We start from the raw sequence: 16630 nt of genomic DNA on the forward strand, positions 1-16630 counted from the left end.
TTTTTTTTTGAGACAGTCTCGCTCTGTCACCCAGGCTAGAGTGCAGTAGCATGATCTCAGCTCACTGCAACCTCTGCCTGCTGGGTTCAAGCGATTCTTGTGTCTCAGTCTCCCAAGTAGCTGAGATTATAGCTAAGTGCCACCATGGCCAGCTAACTTTTGTTTTTAGTAGATCTGGGGTTCTGTCATGTTGAACAGGCTGATTTTGAACTCCTGGCCTCAAGTGATCCACCTGTCTTGGACTTTCAAAGTGCTGGGATTACAGGTGTGAGCCATTGTGCCTGGCCTACTATATGTTTTTCTAGAGTTTAAAATGTACCACTTCATGTAAAGTATCAGAGACGAATTTCTGCAAAAGTCTAATTTCTGTTATCCTACCATTCTTTGTGCTACCACTATCAAATATTCTGAATATGGCCAGGCGCGGTGGCTCACACCTGTAATCCCAGAACTTCGGGAGGCCGAGGTGAGTGGATCGCCTGAGGTTGAGAGTTCAAGACCAACCTGACCAACATAGAGAAACCCCGTCTCTACTAAAAATACAAAAATTGGCTGGGTGTGGTGGCGCATGCCTGTAATCCCAGCTACCTGGGAGGCTGAGGCAGGATAATCGCTTGAATCTGAGAGGCAGAGGTTGTGGTGAGCCGAGATCGTGCCATTGCACTCTAGCCTGGGCAACAAGAGTGAAACTCTGTCTCAAAAAAAAAAAAAAAAAAAAAAAAAAAAAATTCTAAATCTACATATACTATACTATACTATACAATCCAATGTTATAATTTTTGAATGAAATAGCCACTTATCTTTTGCATAACTTAAGAAAAACAGATGTTTCTATTTGCCATTTCTAGTGGTTATGATTTCATCTGAATTACCATTTGGTGTCATTTCCCTTTAGTGTGAAAAACTTTCTGGGACACCTGCTGTTGATTTCTGTTTTTGTTTATCTAAAAATGTTTTTACTTTGACTTTATAATTGAAAAGTAATTTTGGCAAATTAATAGGTTTTTGCTTTCAGCACGTTAAAGATCCTATTCCACTGACTTCTGGTCTCCATTGTTTCTGTGTCAAGTTAGCCATCATTCATATTGTTGTTCTCCTGTTTATGTGTCTTTTATCTCTGGCTGCATTCAAGATTTTCTCTTTGCCTTTGGTTTTCAGCAGTCTATGATTCACCTAGGTATGGTTTTCTTTGTAATCAGAGATTTGCTGAACTTCTTGGATTTGTCAGTTTTGATGTTTCACCAAATTCGGGAAATTCTCAGCCATTATTTCTCGAAATCTTTTTTTCTGTTCCCATCTCTCTCTTTGCTCCTCCTGGCTCTCTGATCACACGTTAGACTGTTTGAATTTGTCCGTATGATACTGAAACTCTGTCCATATTTTTCTACTCTGTTTTGCCATTCTTCTGATTAATTTGTTCTGCCTCCAATGAATTTTTCATCTTAGATATTACAGTTTTCAGTCTTAGCATTTTCATGTGATTCTTCATTAGTTTCTATTCTGTGAGAGAGTCCTCATCTGCAGTTAAGTCACTAACACTCCTTTTTTTTTTTTTCCTTAACAGATGGGCTTTTGCCGTATTGTCCAGGCTGGTCTGGAACTCCTCGACTCAAGCGGTATGCCTGTCTTGGCCTCCCAAAGTGCTGGGATTATAGGCGTGAGCCACTGTGCTTGGCCTACTTTTCTTTGAATCTCTGAACATATGTAAAATATGTGCTTTAAATTCTGTGTCTGCAAATTCCAAGAAAAGGGTCACTTTAGGATTTGCTTCTACTTACTGGGTCACGCCTTCCTGTTTCTTCATATGTGCAGCAGTGCTGACTGTCCATGGGACAGTGTGGATGATGCACTGTAGACTCTTGGTTTTTATCTCCTCTGCAGAGTATTAAGTCACTGGTGACTCATGCTGAGACTTTCTTTTTTTTTTTTTGAGACGGAGTCTAGCTCTGTTGCCCACACTGAAGTGCCCACACTCAGCTCACTGCAGCCTCCGCCTCCTGGGTTCAAGTGATTCTCCTGTCTCAGCCTCCCCAGTAGCTGGGATTACAGAGGCCTGCCACTGCACCCAGTTAATTTTTGTATGAGGTTTCACTGTGTTGGCCAGGTTGGTCTTGAACTCCTGACCTCATGATCTGCCTGCCTTGGCATCCCAAAGTGTTGAGATTACAGGCATGGGCTACTGTACCTTGCCCTGAGATTGGTTTTATGCATTGTGTGTGTGGGGGGGTCTATTTGGGTCTGCCTTCAGTCCTAGGACACGATTTCTACTTCTACAGCGTGGCCCTTCTGAAGTTTCATTGGAATGCCCAAGGTGTTTAGCAATCCTCTCTAACACAGCAGGATTGGATTCAAACTCTGAAGTCTGTCACTGCTGCAATGAGGAGCAGCTGAAATCTCTGCTGTCTTGTCACCCTTTCCAGCTACTGGTTTCTGTTGCGTTTTATAATGTCTCTCTTGTGAATTCACGTGGGGGTCAAAATGACTTCAGGGGAATTTATAAACCGATTTTAGGGGGTCCCTCCTTGTCAGATCCCTCTTTTCTGCGATTTGCCTCCTTTTTCTGGCTGCTCTAGCAGTCCTAAAGTCTGTGCTCAACACAAGCTTTCTGTTTGAGTCCTAGATACCCTGTGCCACATGAACTGGGAAACGTCCACTGGGAAAAAGCTGTCAAAATGTGGATCTCAGACCAGAAAGCTTCCCTTTCAGTCCCTGACTGCATTTGGTTGCTCTGCAGTGCCTTCAAACAGTTGTTTTTTAAGTGTTTTGTCCAGAATTAACATATAAATGTTATCTGTGGCTCGGAGAGCCAGCCATTCTACTATTGTTGACATTGAAACTTTCATGTCCTTCTGATGCAAAGAAAGAAGGTGGACGCAGGTAAGAGACTCAAGAGATGTCAGCACATCTCTGCTTCAAACCTGGCTCTAGATCAGGGGGTGGCAAACTTTTCTGGTAAAGGCCACGTAGGAAATATTTTGGCTTTATGAGTTACTTAACCTCTGCTGCAACTACTCAACTCTACTATTGTAGAGTGAAGGTAGCCATAGATCAAGCTTGTCTAACCTGCGGCCCGTTATGTGGCCCAGGATGGATTTGAATGCGGTCCAACACAAATCCATAAACTTTCTTAAAACATCTCAATGTTTTTGCAATTTCTTTTTTTTCAAGTTCATCAGCTATCGTCAATGTTAGTGTATTTTATACGTGGCCTGAGACAATTCTTCTTCCAATGTGGCCCAGGGAAGCCAAAAGTTTGGACATCCCTGCCACAGATGATAAAGCAGCAAGCATGGCCATGTTCCAGGAAAGCTTTATTTATCAAAAATTGGCAACAGGTTGGATTTGGCCCAAAAATATATGTGTAAATTCTATGTCTGCAAATTCTAATAATGAGATTGTTTTTGGCTTTGCTTCTACTCATGGAGTCGGGTCTTCCTGTCTCTTCATGCGGATGGTAACTGCACTGGACAGTGTGGACGATGCACTGCAGACCCTGGTTTCTGGGACTATCTGCCCCAACTCTAGATGATACTAAGCCACTACGCTTGTTCCTGACTCTAAACAAAACAACTCCTTACATGACTATTGTGACAATAAATAAGTCTGAATAACACTTCCTAATGTTCTGGTCTCTGTAAAAACAGTCATTGGGAGAAACCACATTAAGATGCAGAAATGTAAATCTTTAAAGGCTGGATGCAATGTCTATTAGATTCTGCTTAAGAAAATTTTTTTTTTTTTTTGAGATGGAGTCTTGCTCTGTGGCCCAGGCTGGAGTGCAGTGGTGTGTTCTCAGCTCAATGTAACCTCTGCCTCCTGGGGTCAAGTGATTCTCCTGGCTCAGCCTCCCAAGTAGCTGGGACCACAGGTGTGTGCCACCACTCTTGGCTAATTTTGGTATTTTTAGTAGAGATGGGGTTTCACCATGTTGGCCAGGCTTGTCTTGAACTCCTGACCTTAGGCAATCCGCTTGCCTTGGCCTCCCAAAGTGCTGGGATTACAGGGGTGAGCCACTTTGCCTGGCCAAGAAGCTTTCTTTTATATAATCACACACAGACGGCAAGTATTTGACATGTTCTTGCTACATGTATGGTGTATTTATGATGCTTTTTAATGTATGTGCTGTGTCTGTCTCAATACTACCGCAGAAGTCTTTGTTAATGAAGGATAATTGGTGGAAAAAGGTGACTTAAAATGCATTCTTTCAAGATAGCAAATAAAAGGACAAAATGGTCTCATAAAAGCTCTATCTCAAGGAGATAAATTTAAAATTGTAAAATCAAGTTTCATTTTATGTGGTATTTGAAAAAACTTAGGTTTATTATTGCAGCCAGGAGCTAATTTTCTGGGTGAACACTGAGTCGAACTTGATTGATAACTTGGCTATGAATCTTCTGATAAAACTATATGCTAGCACAATATGATATCCTTCATTTCATGTTTGACTTTACAGTCTTATCATAAAAACGGCAATTTTTAGAAAAATATTTGAGGGTTTCATCAATTTTCCCTAGGCCCCTCTTAACCCTTTGATACACAAACCATTATCTTCTGAAGCACTTATATCATCATCCTGATAAGTATTTTTCCTCTTCATTTAAGTTAACAAGATCCCTACCGTCAAGGGCTTCACATGACATTTGAGAAATTCTCCAAAATCACTTTCATTGACTTAATGAAATCATTTTGCAATCAAATGTGGCTAGACCACCAGGAAGACAACACATCTGTCAAAACTATGTGCAGTACGAGATGTCAAATAGGGAGGATGTTTGAATGGTCAATTCATCAAAAGGGTTTTCATTTTATGACAATTCTGGTTCCATAATAAATCTCCTAACTACAGAGAGTAATAAACATACAACGCCAGAAATTTAAAACTTCAGTCATGCACTACTCACATGGTAAAAGTAGGTACAGGAGCTGTCCTTATCTGTGCCTAAGTAGGGCTGGCAAACAGGAGACATAAACCTATGGGCACCAATACCATGTGCCAGGGGCTGAGAGCAGAGATATGAAGGCAGTTCCTGACCTTGAGGAGCTTAGTCTAATGAAAGGCAGACAGGTAAGGAACAGGTGACAATCCCATGGATGAGTGCAATAAAAGGCTTCAGGATACAAAGGAATACTCCAAAGAGTTTATCTGCTGATTCGTCCAACCAACCAGTATCTGAACACCAGCTCTCGGACAGGCAGCAGGCTGGGCTCTGGGAGTTCGGCAATGAAAAAGACATGTGGTCCCAGCTCTTGAGTTACAGTCTGATGGGAGACTGTCAATGAAGGTGAGTAGACAGGTATCTAAGGACAATTTTTAATGTATGTTCTGAGGAAAATGAGTAAGGGCAGTAATGAAGAACAAAGTTGGGACCCTGCTTATGTGCAGGGGGTTTAGAGAAAACTCTGAGGATGTGACATTTAACCTGAGACCAAAAGACGGGAAAGGAGCCAGCTGGGCTCCAGGGGAGGGAACAGAGTATTTTGGTAAGAAGGAACAGTGTGTCCAGAGGCATGAGGCCAAGGAGTGCTGGAGGCCCTGAAAAGAGAGGAGCCCAGGGGGAGGCCCGAGCAAGTCTCATGGGGCTTGGGAGGTCTCTGTTCAGAGTGTGACTGTTAATGAGAGGTGCAGCGGGAAGTTGCTGGAGGGTATCAAGCAGGGCAAAAACGGGCTGGTTTCTGTTTCCAGAAGATTCCTCTGGTTCCTGCGAGGACATGTCATAGACAAAGGGAAAGCAAGGGACCCATTAAAAGGCTAAAGGAATACTCAGTGAATGGCCAAGGTGGCTGAGAGCAGGGTGCTGGGAATGGAGATGGAGAAGTGAATATATTTGCGAAACATTTAGAGAATGAAGTTGTCAGGATGCCCAGATGGAGCAGGTGTGCAGCGCTGAGGGTGAGGGAGGAACCCAGGATGACCTCCAGATGTGGGTTTGAGCAACACGGGAGTGTGGCGACATGGTCACTCATCTGAGAGCAGGGATGGCAGGAAAGCCTCCTTTAGGTGACGTCAGAAGTAGGTTCTGAAGGCTGAATATAGAGTTTTCCAGACAAAAGGTGGAAGGGCATGAAACTATGGCATGCTGGAGAACTGCACGCAGTCTATACTACAGGACAGGTTGGTGGGAGGAGGTGAAAATAGAGCCTGGCTGTGGATGGCACATTCTGGACTTTCAGTGCATTTCCCAGGATAAAGTGGCAGTCCTTGACCCAGACAGGCTCACAAGACGTGTCTTGTGTGATCCTCCCAGCATTTCTAACAATTTGTGGGTAGCTGTCAGATGTGTGGCTTTCCTTAGCACTGTGCTTTGGCAACCCTGGACATGTGCTCATGCCCAGCAACCACTGGCTGGAGTGAGTGCTCATCAGGTGGTGCTCCTCTCCTGTCTTCTCTATGCAGGGCCTCCTGGTCAGTGTCCCTGGCCTGTGGCCTGGCCCCATGAGCATCTCCTGTGCAGCTCTGGGCTGCGTGATGGTGCATCAGGCAGGCTGGAGGCAGGTTTGCATCTCAGAGCAACTACTCCTGCTGCAGAACCAATTACAAAAGGGAAAGTAAGAGGCAGGAAAACCAGCTAAGTATAAAACTTCACAGACTTCTGTTACCATGCTGGCCGAAAGTGAGAGAGGCAAACACCCTTGTGTTATTCTTCATGTCCCAGAAAAACAGAGACGTTATATATCACTGTGTATACCAGGACAGGCTCTGATTCAAAGCATAATGGAATTTATATTATAGCATGATTCTTTATGATGAGGGCTCTGCTGTATCATCAAACATATGTGAGGGGTAATTGAACCTTGGGATTTAGTGGAGGGTACATATATTACCAGCAGGAAGAGCCACACGGGTTCACGGATAATAGGACAGGTCCCAGGGCTGTGTCTATATATTCAGTAGAACTCTGGTAAGCAACTCACTTCTAAAGGACAGAAGGGGGATGGTTAGCAAAGGTCCAGCTGTCCTAAATGCTCCATTCTAGACGTACAACACGAACAAAGGAGAAGAAATGGGGAGTGGAAGGCGGCAGGCAGAAGTATCTCAGATGAGTAATGGGACACGGGCACAACATCCAGTGTTAAAAACAGAAGAAACCAAACGGAGCAAACTTAAGACATTAAATCTGTAAAAATGCATGGAGTCTATGTCTAGGACAACAGAAATGGCTTGTTTTGTTTTCCTCCATTTGTCTGTGATGATTCTTGTCAGATTTTATACTATACACGGAATCTACGGTGTCTTAGATAAGGCCGTGATGACAGACTATTTTTCCTGATTACTTCTGGTACACTTTTAAGAGCTTAAGATAGCACCGTGCATCCATCAGATGTGCTGTTTGGATTGTACTGTTTGAAAACAAAATTAAACGGCAGCTGAATAATGGGGTGGCTGCCAGAGACAGCTTGGCAGGGAAATTGGACTGAGTACCCAGAGGAAAGATGAGGCAGCACGCAAGTGTCTGTCCCCATCCCTGCCTTCCCACCCCTGTCCGATTTGGGTGGGCTTCCCTAGGTCCCATTAGACCCTGTGCTGCTATGGCCAGGCGCCGCTTCCAGTTCAGGCTCCTCCTTAAGTAGATAACCATCGTGGCCAATTTTGTCATCAGGCATTTATTAAGCATCTATTGCAAGGCACTGCGTTAGCTCATCCTTTTCACTTAAATCTCACACTTTATATGCTGTAAAGTTCCCTCTTTAGCTTTTAAAAGGCAGCGATAAATGAGTTGTGCTTAACTCACCCTTTCTACCACTAATTGTTTTATATCTCTTTACTAGAGGAGGGAGCCCTAAATGACACACAGTGCTCTGAGTGGGATTTTGTCAGGCCTGTCGGTCAGCATTTACCTTAAGGCACTAAACGGTATAAAAAGGCCCTCAGTGCCCATTATCACTTTCTCCATCGGTGGACTCTGTGGCTCTAATTGAAAAGGAAAAGGGAAAGGCTGGCCTACGCAAATGGAAAGAAATGTGTCTCCGGTGCACGGAAGAGAAGTGAGTAACGTGAGATGACAGGGATGCTGACAGCTTAGTCAGAGCTTTCATTTGGGCCTCAGAAAAACAGAGTAAATTAAAGAGTGACTTACTCGTTCTTGTCCAGCTGTATCCCAGATTAGGAATTTATGTAGCTCATTTTGGTACTGGACAGTCTTGGTCATAAAAGATGCCCTATAAAGAGAGACCTAAATGATCAGAATACATTACGTAAAGCACGTTTCCAGCCCCAGTTGGAAACATCACTTAGACTCAACCAACGCTCAATTTCCCAGCTCCACACATATCCTAATTGTGTTCCTCTCTGGAGTATTTGTGGGATGCTTAGATGCTGACTGCATATCCTCCGTCAAAACAAAGCATTAGGCATATCTGCCCAACGTGAAGAAGGAAGAGTTCTAAGCTCTGTATCAAAAGAATCAAGAGATAGTTTGGCAATACAGACATTAGCCTCCCTTGTAAAACACAGAACCTGTTACTTAAAAAGATGTTATCATGGGAAAACATTCCCAAAAAACTACGTCCAGGGATGTATACATTAGTTTAAAAAAAAAAAAATAATAGGATCTCGCTTTGTCCCCCGGCAATTCCCAAACCACATGCCCATGTAAATAGGTGAGTGAGAGCTAGTGTTAACATGAGAATTAGTATTAAGATGTCAAACGAGGAGCAGGAAGATGGCTGGAGAAGTAATGGCTGCACAGAGGTGACTGGGTTCATCATCAGTACCCCGATGAACACCTGTGTTTCATCGACAAAATGGCTTTCTAAGCTGAAGTTCAACATCAGACCGTGGAGCCTCATCCAGCCCCGAATGGGAGAAGGAATCATGGTTTGCAGGTCACACCACTCACTTTGAGGGAGCCACTCTGCCCAGGGGACTTTGATGGCAGGGTTCCTATTATTTTGGGTGGTTCACACTTTTTGGAGGATCCTGAGTGAGATCTCAAAGTCTGTGTATGCTCTGAAAGCCATGGTGGCCAAGAGAACATGCCTGGACACTTGGCGGACTCCAGGAGATAGGTTTAGGATTCTTGCCCTGGGATTGGGCCCAGCTCCAATACTACCTTCCAATTCCTCCCTCACCCAAAGGGCAGCCTGCCTCCAGGGAGTCCTTTGTCTCCCAGTCTCCTCACAGCAACCCAGTCTGGCCAGTAGAGCCCAGAGATGAGTGCTTCGTCTTTTCTAATGAATAATAAGCCTTCTGGAACTAAGCACCAAGTTATCCTTTTTTTTCTTTTTTTTTTTTTTCCAAATTGTACTCTTGGTTGTTTTTTGCCAAGTTGTACCCAAATCACTCCAATCAGGACAATGAACTCAATGGCTGGCATTTTCAAATATGCTGAGGCCTTGAAACATTTTTCTTGAGAGTCAAGTAATAGTCTTCAAGAAAAGTACAAGTTGAAATAGGATGACTTTCTGATGAATCATGAGCTTAGATGAGTATCAGAATCTTTAGTTTTAAAACTTCAACTCTGACACAATGAATTCCTGGCAATATTTATATAAATTTATGGGATGGCAAGTAGCCTCCAAAATAGTGACTGTGACTAGGAAGGGAAGATAAATTATTTACTGATAGGACTACTTACTGGATATTTGCTTTCTGAAAATCTACCCCTTGGTATCCTTAGTAAAGTGCTTTGTGCATAGAAGGTACTCGATAAATGGTTATTGTATCAAGAACTTTTGGTGACTCACTATGATTAAATCAGGATATGCAACATGATTTCTCACTTAGGAAAGATCTAAGCATTCAAAAAGCATTGTTTATTGTGAAGATTGAATGAGATGATGTATGTGAAGTGCTCTTTAAATTGTAAAGCACTATATCTATACAAGGTATTATTATTATTATTTAAGGGCAGCTCCAGGAAATGTTTTAGTTTAGACTTTGCAATTAGTCCTAAAAGCTTGCAACTCAACTCTCCATCAATTATGGCTGTGGTGTTACATTTATGAGTGACAACAGGCATCCAACAGGAGCCTACAAGAGAGCCAGCACATCTAACACTTCCATCTGGCTGCTCAAAGGACAAAAGAAGACATTTCAAGTAGACAAAAAGGTGAGAAAGCTATACACAATAATTACTACAGGATCAGAACTCAATGAAGTTTAACCTACCTGCCAAGCATTTCCCTTTAATGAAAACATGACTTATTACTGACTTAATTACTGAGTCAGTTAAAAGACAAAATGGCAGCTATGGTGTAATGAAAGTGCCCTAAAGGATTAAATTTACCTCCCTATCTGACCCCGATCACCCTTCTACCCTCCCTCCTTATCACTTTCACCAGGCCTCCTTCCTGTCTACCCTGAGGTTTTCCTGTGCCCCAAGCTCCTTTCTGGGGTCTGAATCCCTGTCTGTTGGCTTTCTGTCCTTTGATCACCAGCATCACTTGCCCACACCACCAGTTCTTCAGCTTCCTTGCCCGTCTTGTCTCAACTACCCAGAAAAGCCCAACAGCCTCTCCACCTGCTTCCTCTACCCAATGGCTGGGTGGCGGTCTCGCCAGAGGAAAAATGACAATGTGGATGGCATGAAGATTCTACGCTTTGTCTGCTGGGCATGCCTCTTAGGCCTTCTCCCATTCGACACAGCAATTATCCCACATTCTCTCTCCTCCTTTCCAGTTCTCTGCCACTTCCAGCTACCTGCCTCTTGTTTCAGCCTTCTCAGAGAAAACAGGTTATAAGACCCAAGACTCTCAACAAGCTCCCCAGTCAACACTTCCAACTGAGAACAGATGAATTTCCACTCATACTTGCAGTGAGTTCCATTTTTCTGACTTTTCGCTGAGTCCGAGATGTCTTTTCTTTGGCTCATGTGTCAGTGTTGCCCTGGTTCATGACCCCAGCACATTCTGCCTGGGCCACTGCAGTCATCAAACTGGTCTCTGTAAGTCTCAAATCTCTTCAATTGTCCCTGTGTTCACCTTCCCACTGACCACTGACTGCTCCTCTTCTTTGGATGCTTTCCCATTGGCTCTCTCCTGGCCAGATGCCCCCAACCCCTTGGGTCTCAGCTCAAATGTTAAAGATCATAGACCCCTGTGCTATCTACCCAACTAGGCAGCCTCCCACCAACTCATCACTGCACTTTGTCTTCAGGGCACCTTTCACAACATCTGATTAGTTCATTTATGTTTTTTTCTTTTTAAAATTTGCCTGCTCAATGTCTGACTCACCCATGAGAATTTTAAGTTCTTTGTGTAGGGACCTCGCTGTAACTCTGCAATAGGGGGATCCTCCTCACCTCCCCATTTCCTTGCCATCCTAGAACTCCAATAAAACATTTATCATGTAGCCTACAAGCTATTTGGCTGTCTATTATGCCAACAGATCTAGGGTGTCTTGGCCCAGCACTTCCTGAAGGATGAAGTGAGAAGTACTACTGAAATGCAGGTAAAAAGTTGAGATTACGCAGACTTGGGCTCTGTAACCATAGCAAGGTGTGTGGCCTTTAGGGTATGTGGGAAGTAGTTCAACTAGTACAGGGCTGAGTATGCCCAAGCAATGTCCTTCCTGCCTTCTCCTTCCAAGCCACCAGCTCCAACTCCTACTAGCCCACAGGTGATCAGCAAATCCAGGAGTTACAGCAAAGAGTCACTGTGTCCCTCTATCACTCAGAGCTCTGGAATTCTACTAAGAAAGGAGTCATGGCACTTTTCAGAGGGAGAGTGGGTGTCTGTTTCCTGCTCACTCACGTCTGAATCAGGAGCTCTTCCCTACCTCCAGGTCACAGCTCAGGTGGCGACTTTTCTCCCCTTGACACCACAATGCATCTCTGTTGATTTTCTGAGAGGCTGAAATCTTGGCTTATCACATATGTAAGAACCACTTTCTGCTCAACATTTGGATTGGATTCTTTTCCTTAGTGGTAACTTTTGGATTCAGGGTGAGACACAGGAGGGGGTGGTTGCCTGTTGCTCCTCCCGAGCTCTGGGCCAGCCCCAGGCAAAAGGCCTCCTGCAGGACCCAACAATGGATTCCTTCCTATGGTCAGGTCTTTATCTGTTGAGGGCAGCATTTTTCCAAATCAACTTGATTTTAGTTTAACTACACGATCTAGATACTTCATCACCCTTCCCGGCTAACATGGTGAAAATAGGGCTTTCTTTACACTCTACCCCCACAAATCACCCCAGATTTCAAGATCCAAATCACAGAATGTTATGTCTGTCTTCCACAGAACAGAAATGTCTGCAACTATTCTTCATCCTTGTTCCTTGCAACCAATTTTGAAGTAGAGCTGTCTGGTTCTTCATTTTATATTTAATCTTCACTTGAACCTCAGCCCCTGAAATAAATTCATAAATTGGACCCTAATTTTTGAGTGGACTACTACAGTTTTCCCTCCCATTGTCACTAGAACTCTAGGATCACTTCTTTAGTGTTCAAGTTAAATGACACAGAGGGTATAATAACTTCAATATCTTGCTTTTTGAAAAACAGGCAATGGCTCCCTGCCATTGAAATGATACATTTTTATTTTCCAGCCTGCCATTTACTTGTCTGATAACCTTATTTTTCACTACTAAACTGTCTCTCTTCACTCTGCCTAGGCAGATCTTATTACCTCTTTAATCTAAAATCCCTACTAGCATTATTTCCTAAAGCTAGAATGCCTTTCATATACTTCTCCATTTTTCATGACATTCTAAAAATATGACTTTCACACACACCAAGTAGTCACGATCTTTGGTCAGAGTACGTGCTCTCAATGAAAATACTTGCTGCAAGGTATTTGAAACATTTCTTTTCTTTAACTGCAGTAGACTTATTTAGCTCTCCTGGAACACAGGTGTGCTCTGACATCACATTCCAGCACCTCTCTTTACTGCACCCTTTTCTTTGGGATGTTGTCATCCCCATAATGGCATATATTGCCTCTTGAGGATGAACAATCCAGCACATTTTACAATTAACAAAAGAATCTCACTTCTCAACATGAGAAATCTCATGCAAACAACCATTGGATCTCTGTATACTGATGGAAACACCACTGAATACCAAGACTGAGACATAAAAAGACCAAAGGCACGTGACATCTAGAAGTTCCTCTAACAGAGGTATCAAGGGACCTTCACAAAGTTATCTGTTAGAATGGTGCAAAGAACTTGTGGGGTCTGGCTAGGCATGGTGGCTCATGCCTGTAATTCCAGCACTTTGGGAGGCTGAGGTGGGCAGATCATGAGGTCAAGAGATCGAGAACATCCTGGCCAACATGGTGAAACCCTGTCTCCACTAAAAATACAAAAATTAGCTGGGCGTGATGGGGCACGCCAGTAGTCCCAGCTATTTGGGAGGCTGAGGCAGAAGAATCACTTGAACCCAGGAAGCGAAGGTTGCAGTGAGCTGAGATCGCACCATTGCACTCCTTCCTGGTGACAGACCGAGACTCCTTCTCAAAAAAAAAAAAAAAAAAAAAAAGAACTTGTGGGTTCTCGGTGAGGGTTAACTAAATTTAAAGGCACATTTGGGTTACACTAGGATGGCTTCAAAGTTGTAAATCTCAAGTGTATCCATAAATTCAGTGAAATATCATGTGCATTCCATAGTCACACATACCTTTCATCTTTCCTTTAATCTCTACTATCTCTTAGGCTAATGAGATCTAAGGATTAACTCTGCATAGTAACTTCTACTAAGCAGTTGCTACCCACTTAAAGCAGAGGGGTGCACAACAGACTGTTCCACAGATTCACGGTCATCCTAAGTAAATCCGTTATCACTTTCTATGCATTTATCATACAGTCTAAAAACTTTGAAAAATATTTAAAATCAAGAAAAATATTTCTTTAAATATAAACAGGCTGGGTGTGGTGGCTCACGCCTATAATCCCTGCACTTTGGGAGGCTGAGGCGGGCTGATCATTTGAAATCAGGAGTTCAAGACCAGCCTGACCAACATGGTGAAACCCCATCTCCACTAAAAATACAAAAATTAGCTGGGCGTGGTGGCACACACCTGTAATCCCAGCTACTCAGGAAGCTGAGGCAGGAGAATCATTTGAACCTGGGAGGTGGAGGTTGCAGTGAGCCAAGATCGTGCCATTGCACTCCAGCCTGGGCAACAGAGCAAGACTCCGTCTCAAAAATAAATAAGTAAATAATAAACAAACATAACTAAATAGCAAAAAGCCTATCCTTTCCTAAACTTGTCAATAATTATTTACATAACATATACCATTTCACATCAAAAACAAAATAAACGACGACAAAACTGTCTTGACTAAGTGTTCATTCTTGTTAGGCACTCTTCTAATGATTTCATATGTGACCCAACCGAACCCCTACTCTGGGTTCTAGGTTGGGTTTGGTTCTTCATCACCATTTTGCAGATGGGACAGAGCTGGTGAGAGGTGCATCTAAGATCCACAGCCAGGCAGGCAAGTCTTAAGTCTGTGCTCTGAACAACAGTGCCATTTGTACTGGGCAATCTATTCACTCCTTCAAACACCTGGACTTCTACCATGTGGCAGGAACACCAGGCAGTCAAGATGAGAAAGACCCCATCATAGCCCTCAAGTAGCTTACACTGGGGGTACTGGTCAGGTACAGATAATGACTAGGCAAATATCCTATGAGGTAAGTGAAGAACGGGCAGAATGTGAGCAGGAGAATGAATGGTGATGACAGGCGTGGGAGATTGAGTAATGTCCTCCCCTCCCCATATCTACACCCTAACCTCAGAACCCTTGAGTAGATTCCCTTACATGGTAAATGAGACCTGCCTGATGTGATTAAATTACGGATTTTGTGATGGGGACAGGAGCCTGTATTATTCAGGGGGGACCAGGTGGAGTGAGAGCCAGAAGAGAAGGTGATGTGAAGATGGAAATGGAGAAAAGTCATGGACCCTGAAGATGAGAGAAGGGGCCACAAGCCAAGGCAGCCTCCAGAAGCTGAAAAAGGTAAGGAAATGAATTCTCCCCTCAGAACTTCCAGAAGGACCATCTCTGTCAATACTTTGACTTTAATCCTGTGAAACTGACTTGGGAATTCTCACCTCCAAAACCATAAAAGAGAAAGTGTGTTTTTTTTTTTAAAGCCACTCAGTTTGCTGTAATTCAGTAAAGCAGGAAGAGGAAATAAATCCATTAGGGAAGACTTCAGAGAAGAGGTGAAGTATGGGCTAAGCCAGCAAGTTGAGGGGGCAATGGGTGAAGACCCCAGGGGGGTCCCATTCCATGAAGAGCAACAGCAGGAATCAAAGTAGAGAATCATGAATGCCAACAAGCAGCCTGGCTGCTTTGCAGGATTGGGCCAGGAGGATGGGGTGGGCAACAAGCGCCTCCTTGGTGTGAAGCCCTGTTCCTCGTGAACCACATCTCGTAGAGGCCAGAGCCCTGCCACCCCATTTATGCTGCCCCATTTGTATTGCTAGTGAATATTTCAGAAATACTCTAAAAATATTTCAAAAAATCTCTTTTTTAAACTGAGCCTTGCCTGAGCAACAATATTAGTAAAATTAAAAACCCACCGGTTTCATGAACTAGTTTTATTTTTCCCAACTGACAATACAATACTTAATATAAATTAAAAAGTGTTCATCTCTGTGCCATCTAAAATAATCTCACATATGATGTTTTGAAAGACAGCTAAAGTGAAGGAGAGCCACTGAGGGTGGGGAGGATGGGTTGATGCTATCAGACCTACTTCAGAAGGTCAACTCTGGAAGCAGGCAACACACCTGTGGGGACTTTCTCCCAGAAACTAGGCCCTTAATAAATAACCCATGGATGAGATGGATCTCTATTTTTTTCTTTTCTTCTCCTTCCCTCCTCCCCCCCAGATTCCAGGCAGCACCCTAAAAGTCTCTACTTTGAAGGATCTTCCAGGACAGAAGTAGAGACAGATTATATAGGCAAAAATTGGGGATAGTAAGCCCTGTGAGGGCACAGACAAGACAAAGGGAAGTGGATCGAAAAGAACAGCAAGGCTGACATGATTGGAAAAAAAAAAAAAAAAAAAAACAAGCAGCGGCTGGGCGCAGCGGCTCACACCTGTAATCCCAGCACTTTGGGAGGCTGAGGTGGTGGATCACTTGAGGTGATAGCCTGGCCAACATGGTGAAACCCTGTCTCCACTAAAAATATAAAAAAATTAGCCAGGCATGGTGGCGCGCACCTGTAATCCCAGCTACCCAGGAAGCTGAGGCAGGAGAATTGCTTGAATCTGGCAGGCGGAGGTTGCAGTGAGCTATTGTGCCACTGCACTCCAGCCTGGGTGACAGAGCATGTGACTCTCTTAAAAATAAACAAACAAAGAAACAAACAAACAGCTAAGAAGGAGAGCAAGCTAAGTGGCCCCTGGAAATGATCCTGGACAAAGATGGGATTGGCAGAAAGGACAAAAGGGACAATTTAAGACTAACACAAAACCCACATATCAACTGGGGTGAGGGAAAGGGAGCATTCTCAGCAAGTCTACGTAGCAGGCTTCTGTCAGTTCAGGCAACTCTGTGTGTGATGAACTATTTCGGTTACCTCCAAACTGTAATTGTATTCTTTAATTTTTTAAATAGGTAATACATTCATACGTTTCAATATTCAAAATGTACAAAATAAGGATAGACCCAAGCATCTCCCACCTTCCTTTTCCAGCCATTGAATTCCTCCACCTGGAAGCTTGATCTTACGG

At 43.5% G+C, this 16630-nt stretch overlaps 1 protein-coding gene across 1 annotated transcript in view; it reads right to left on the reverse strand.

The window, feature by feature from the left end:
* The window catches only part of RAB22A (RAB22A, member RAS oncogene family), a 53584-nt gene that overhangs the window by 9730 nt on the left and 27224 nt on the right, over positions 1-16630 (reverse strand). The window contains exon 3 of the mRNA XM_032257199.1: positions 8076-8157. Coding sequence (XP_032113090.1) covers positions 8076-8157 — 82 coding nt within the window. The remainder of the gene's footprint in view (positions 1-8075; positions 8158-16630) is intronic.

The sequence above is a fragment of the Sapajus apella genome, unplaced genomic scaffold (assembly GCF_009761245.1).
Source record: "Sapajus apella isolate SASKATOON/1434 unplaced genomic scaffold, GSC_monkey_1.0 scaffold96, whole genome shotgun sequence".
Lineage (NCBI taxonomy): Eukaryota > Metazoa > Chordata > Mammalia > Primates > Cebidae > Sapajus > Sapajus apella.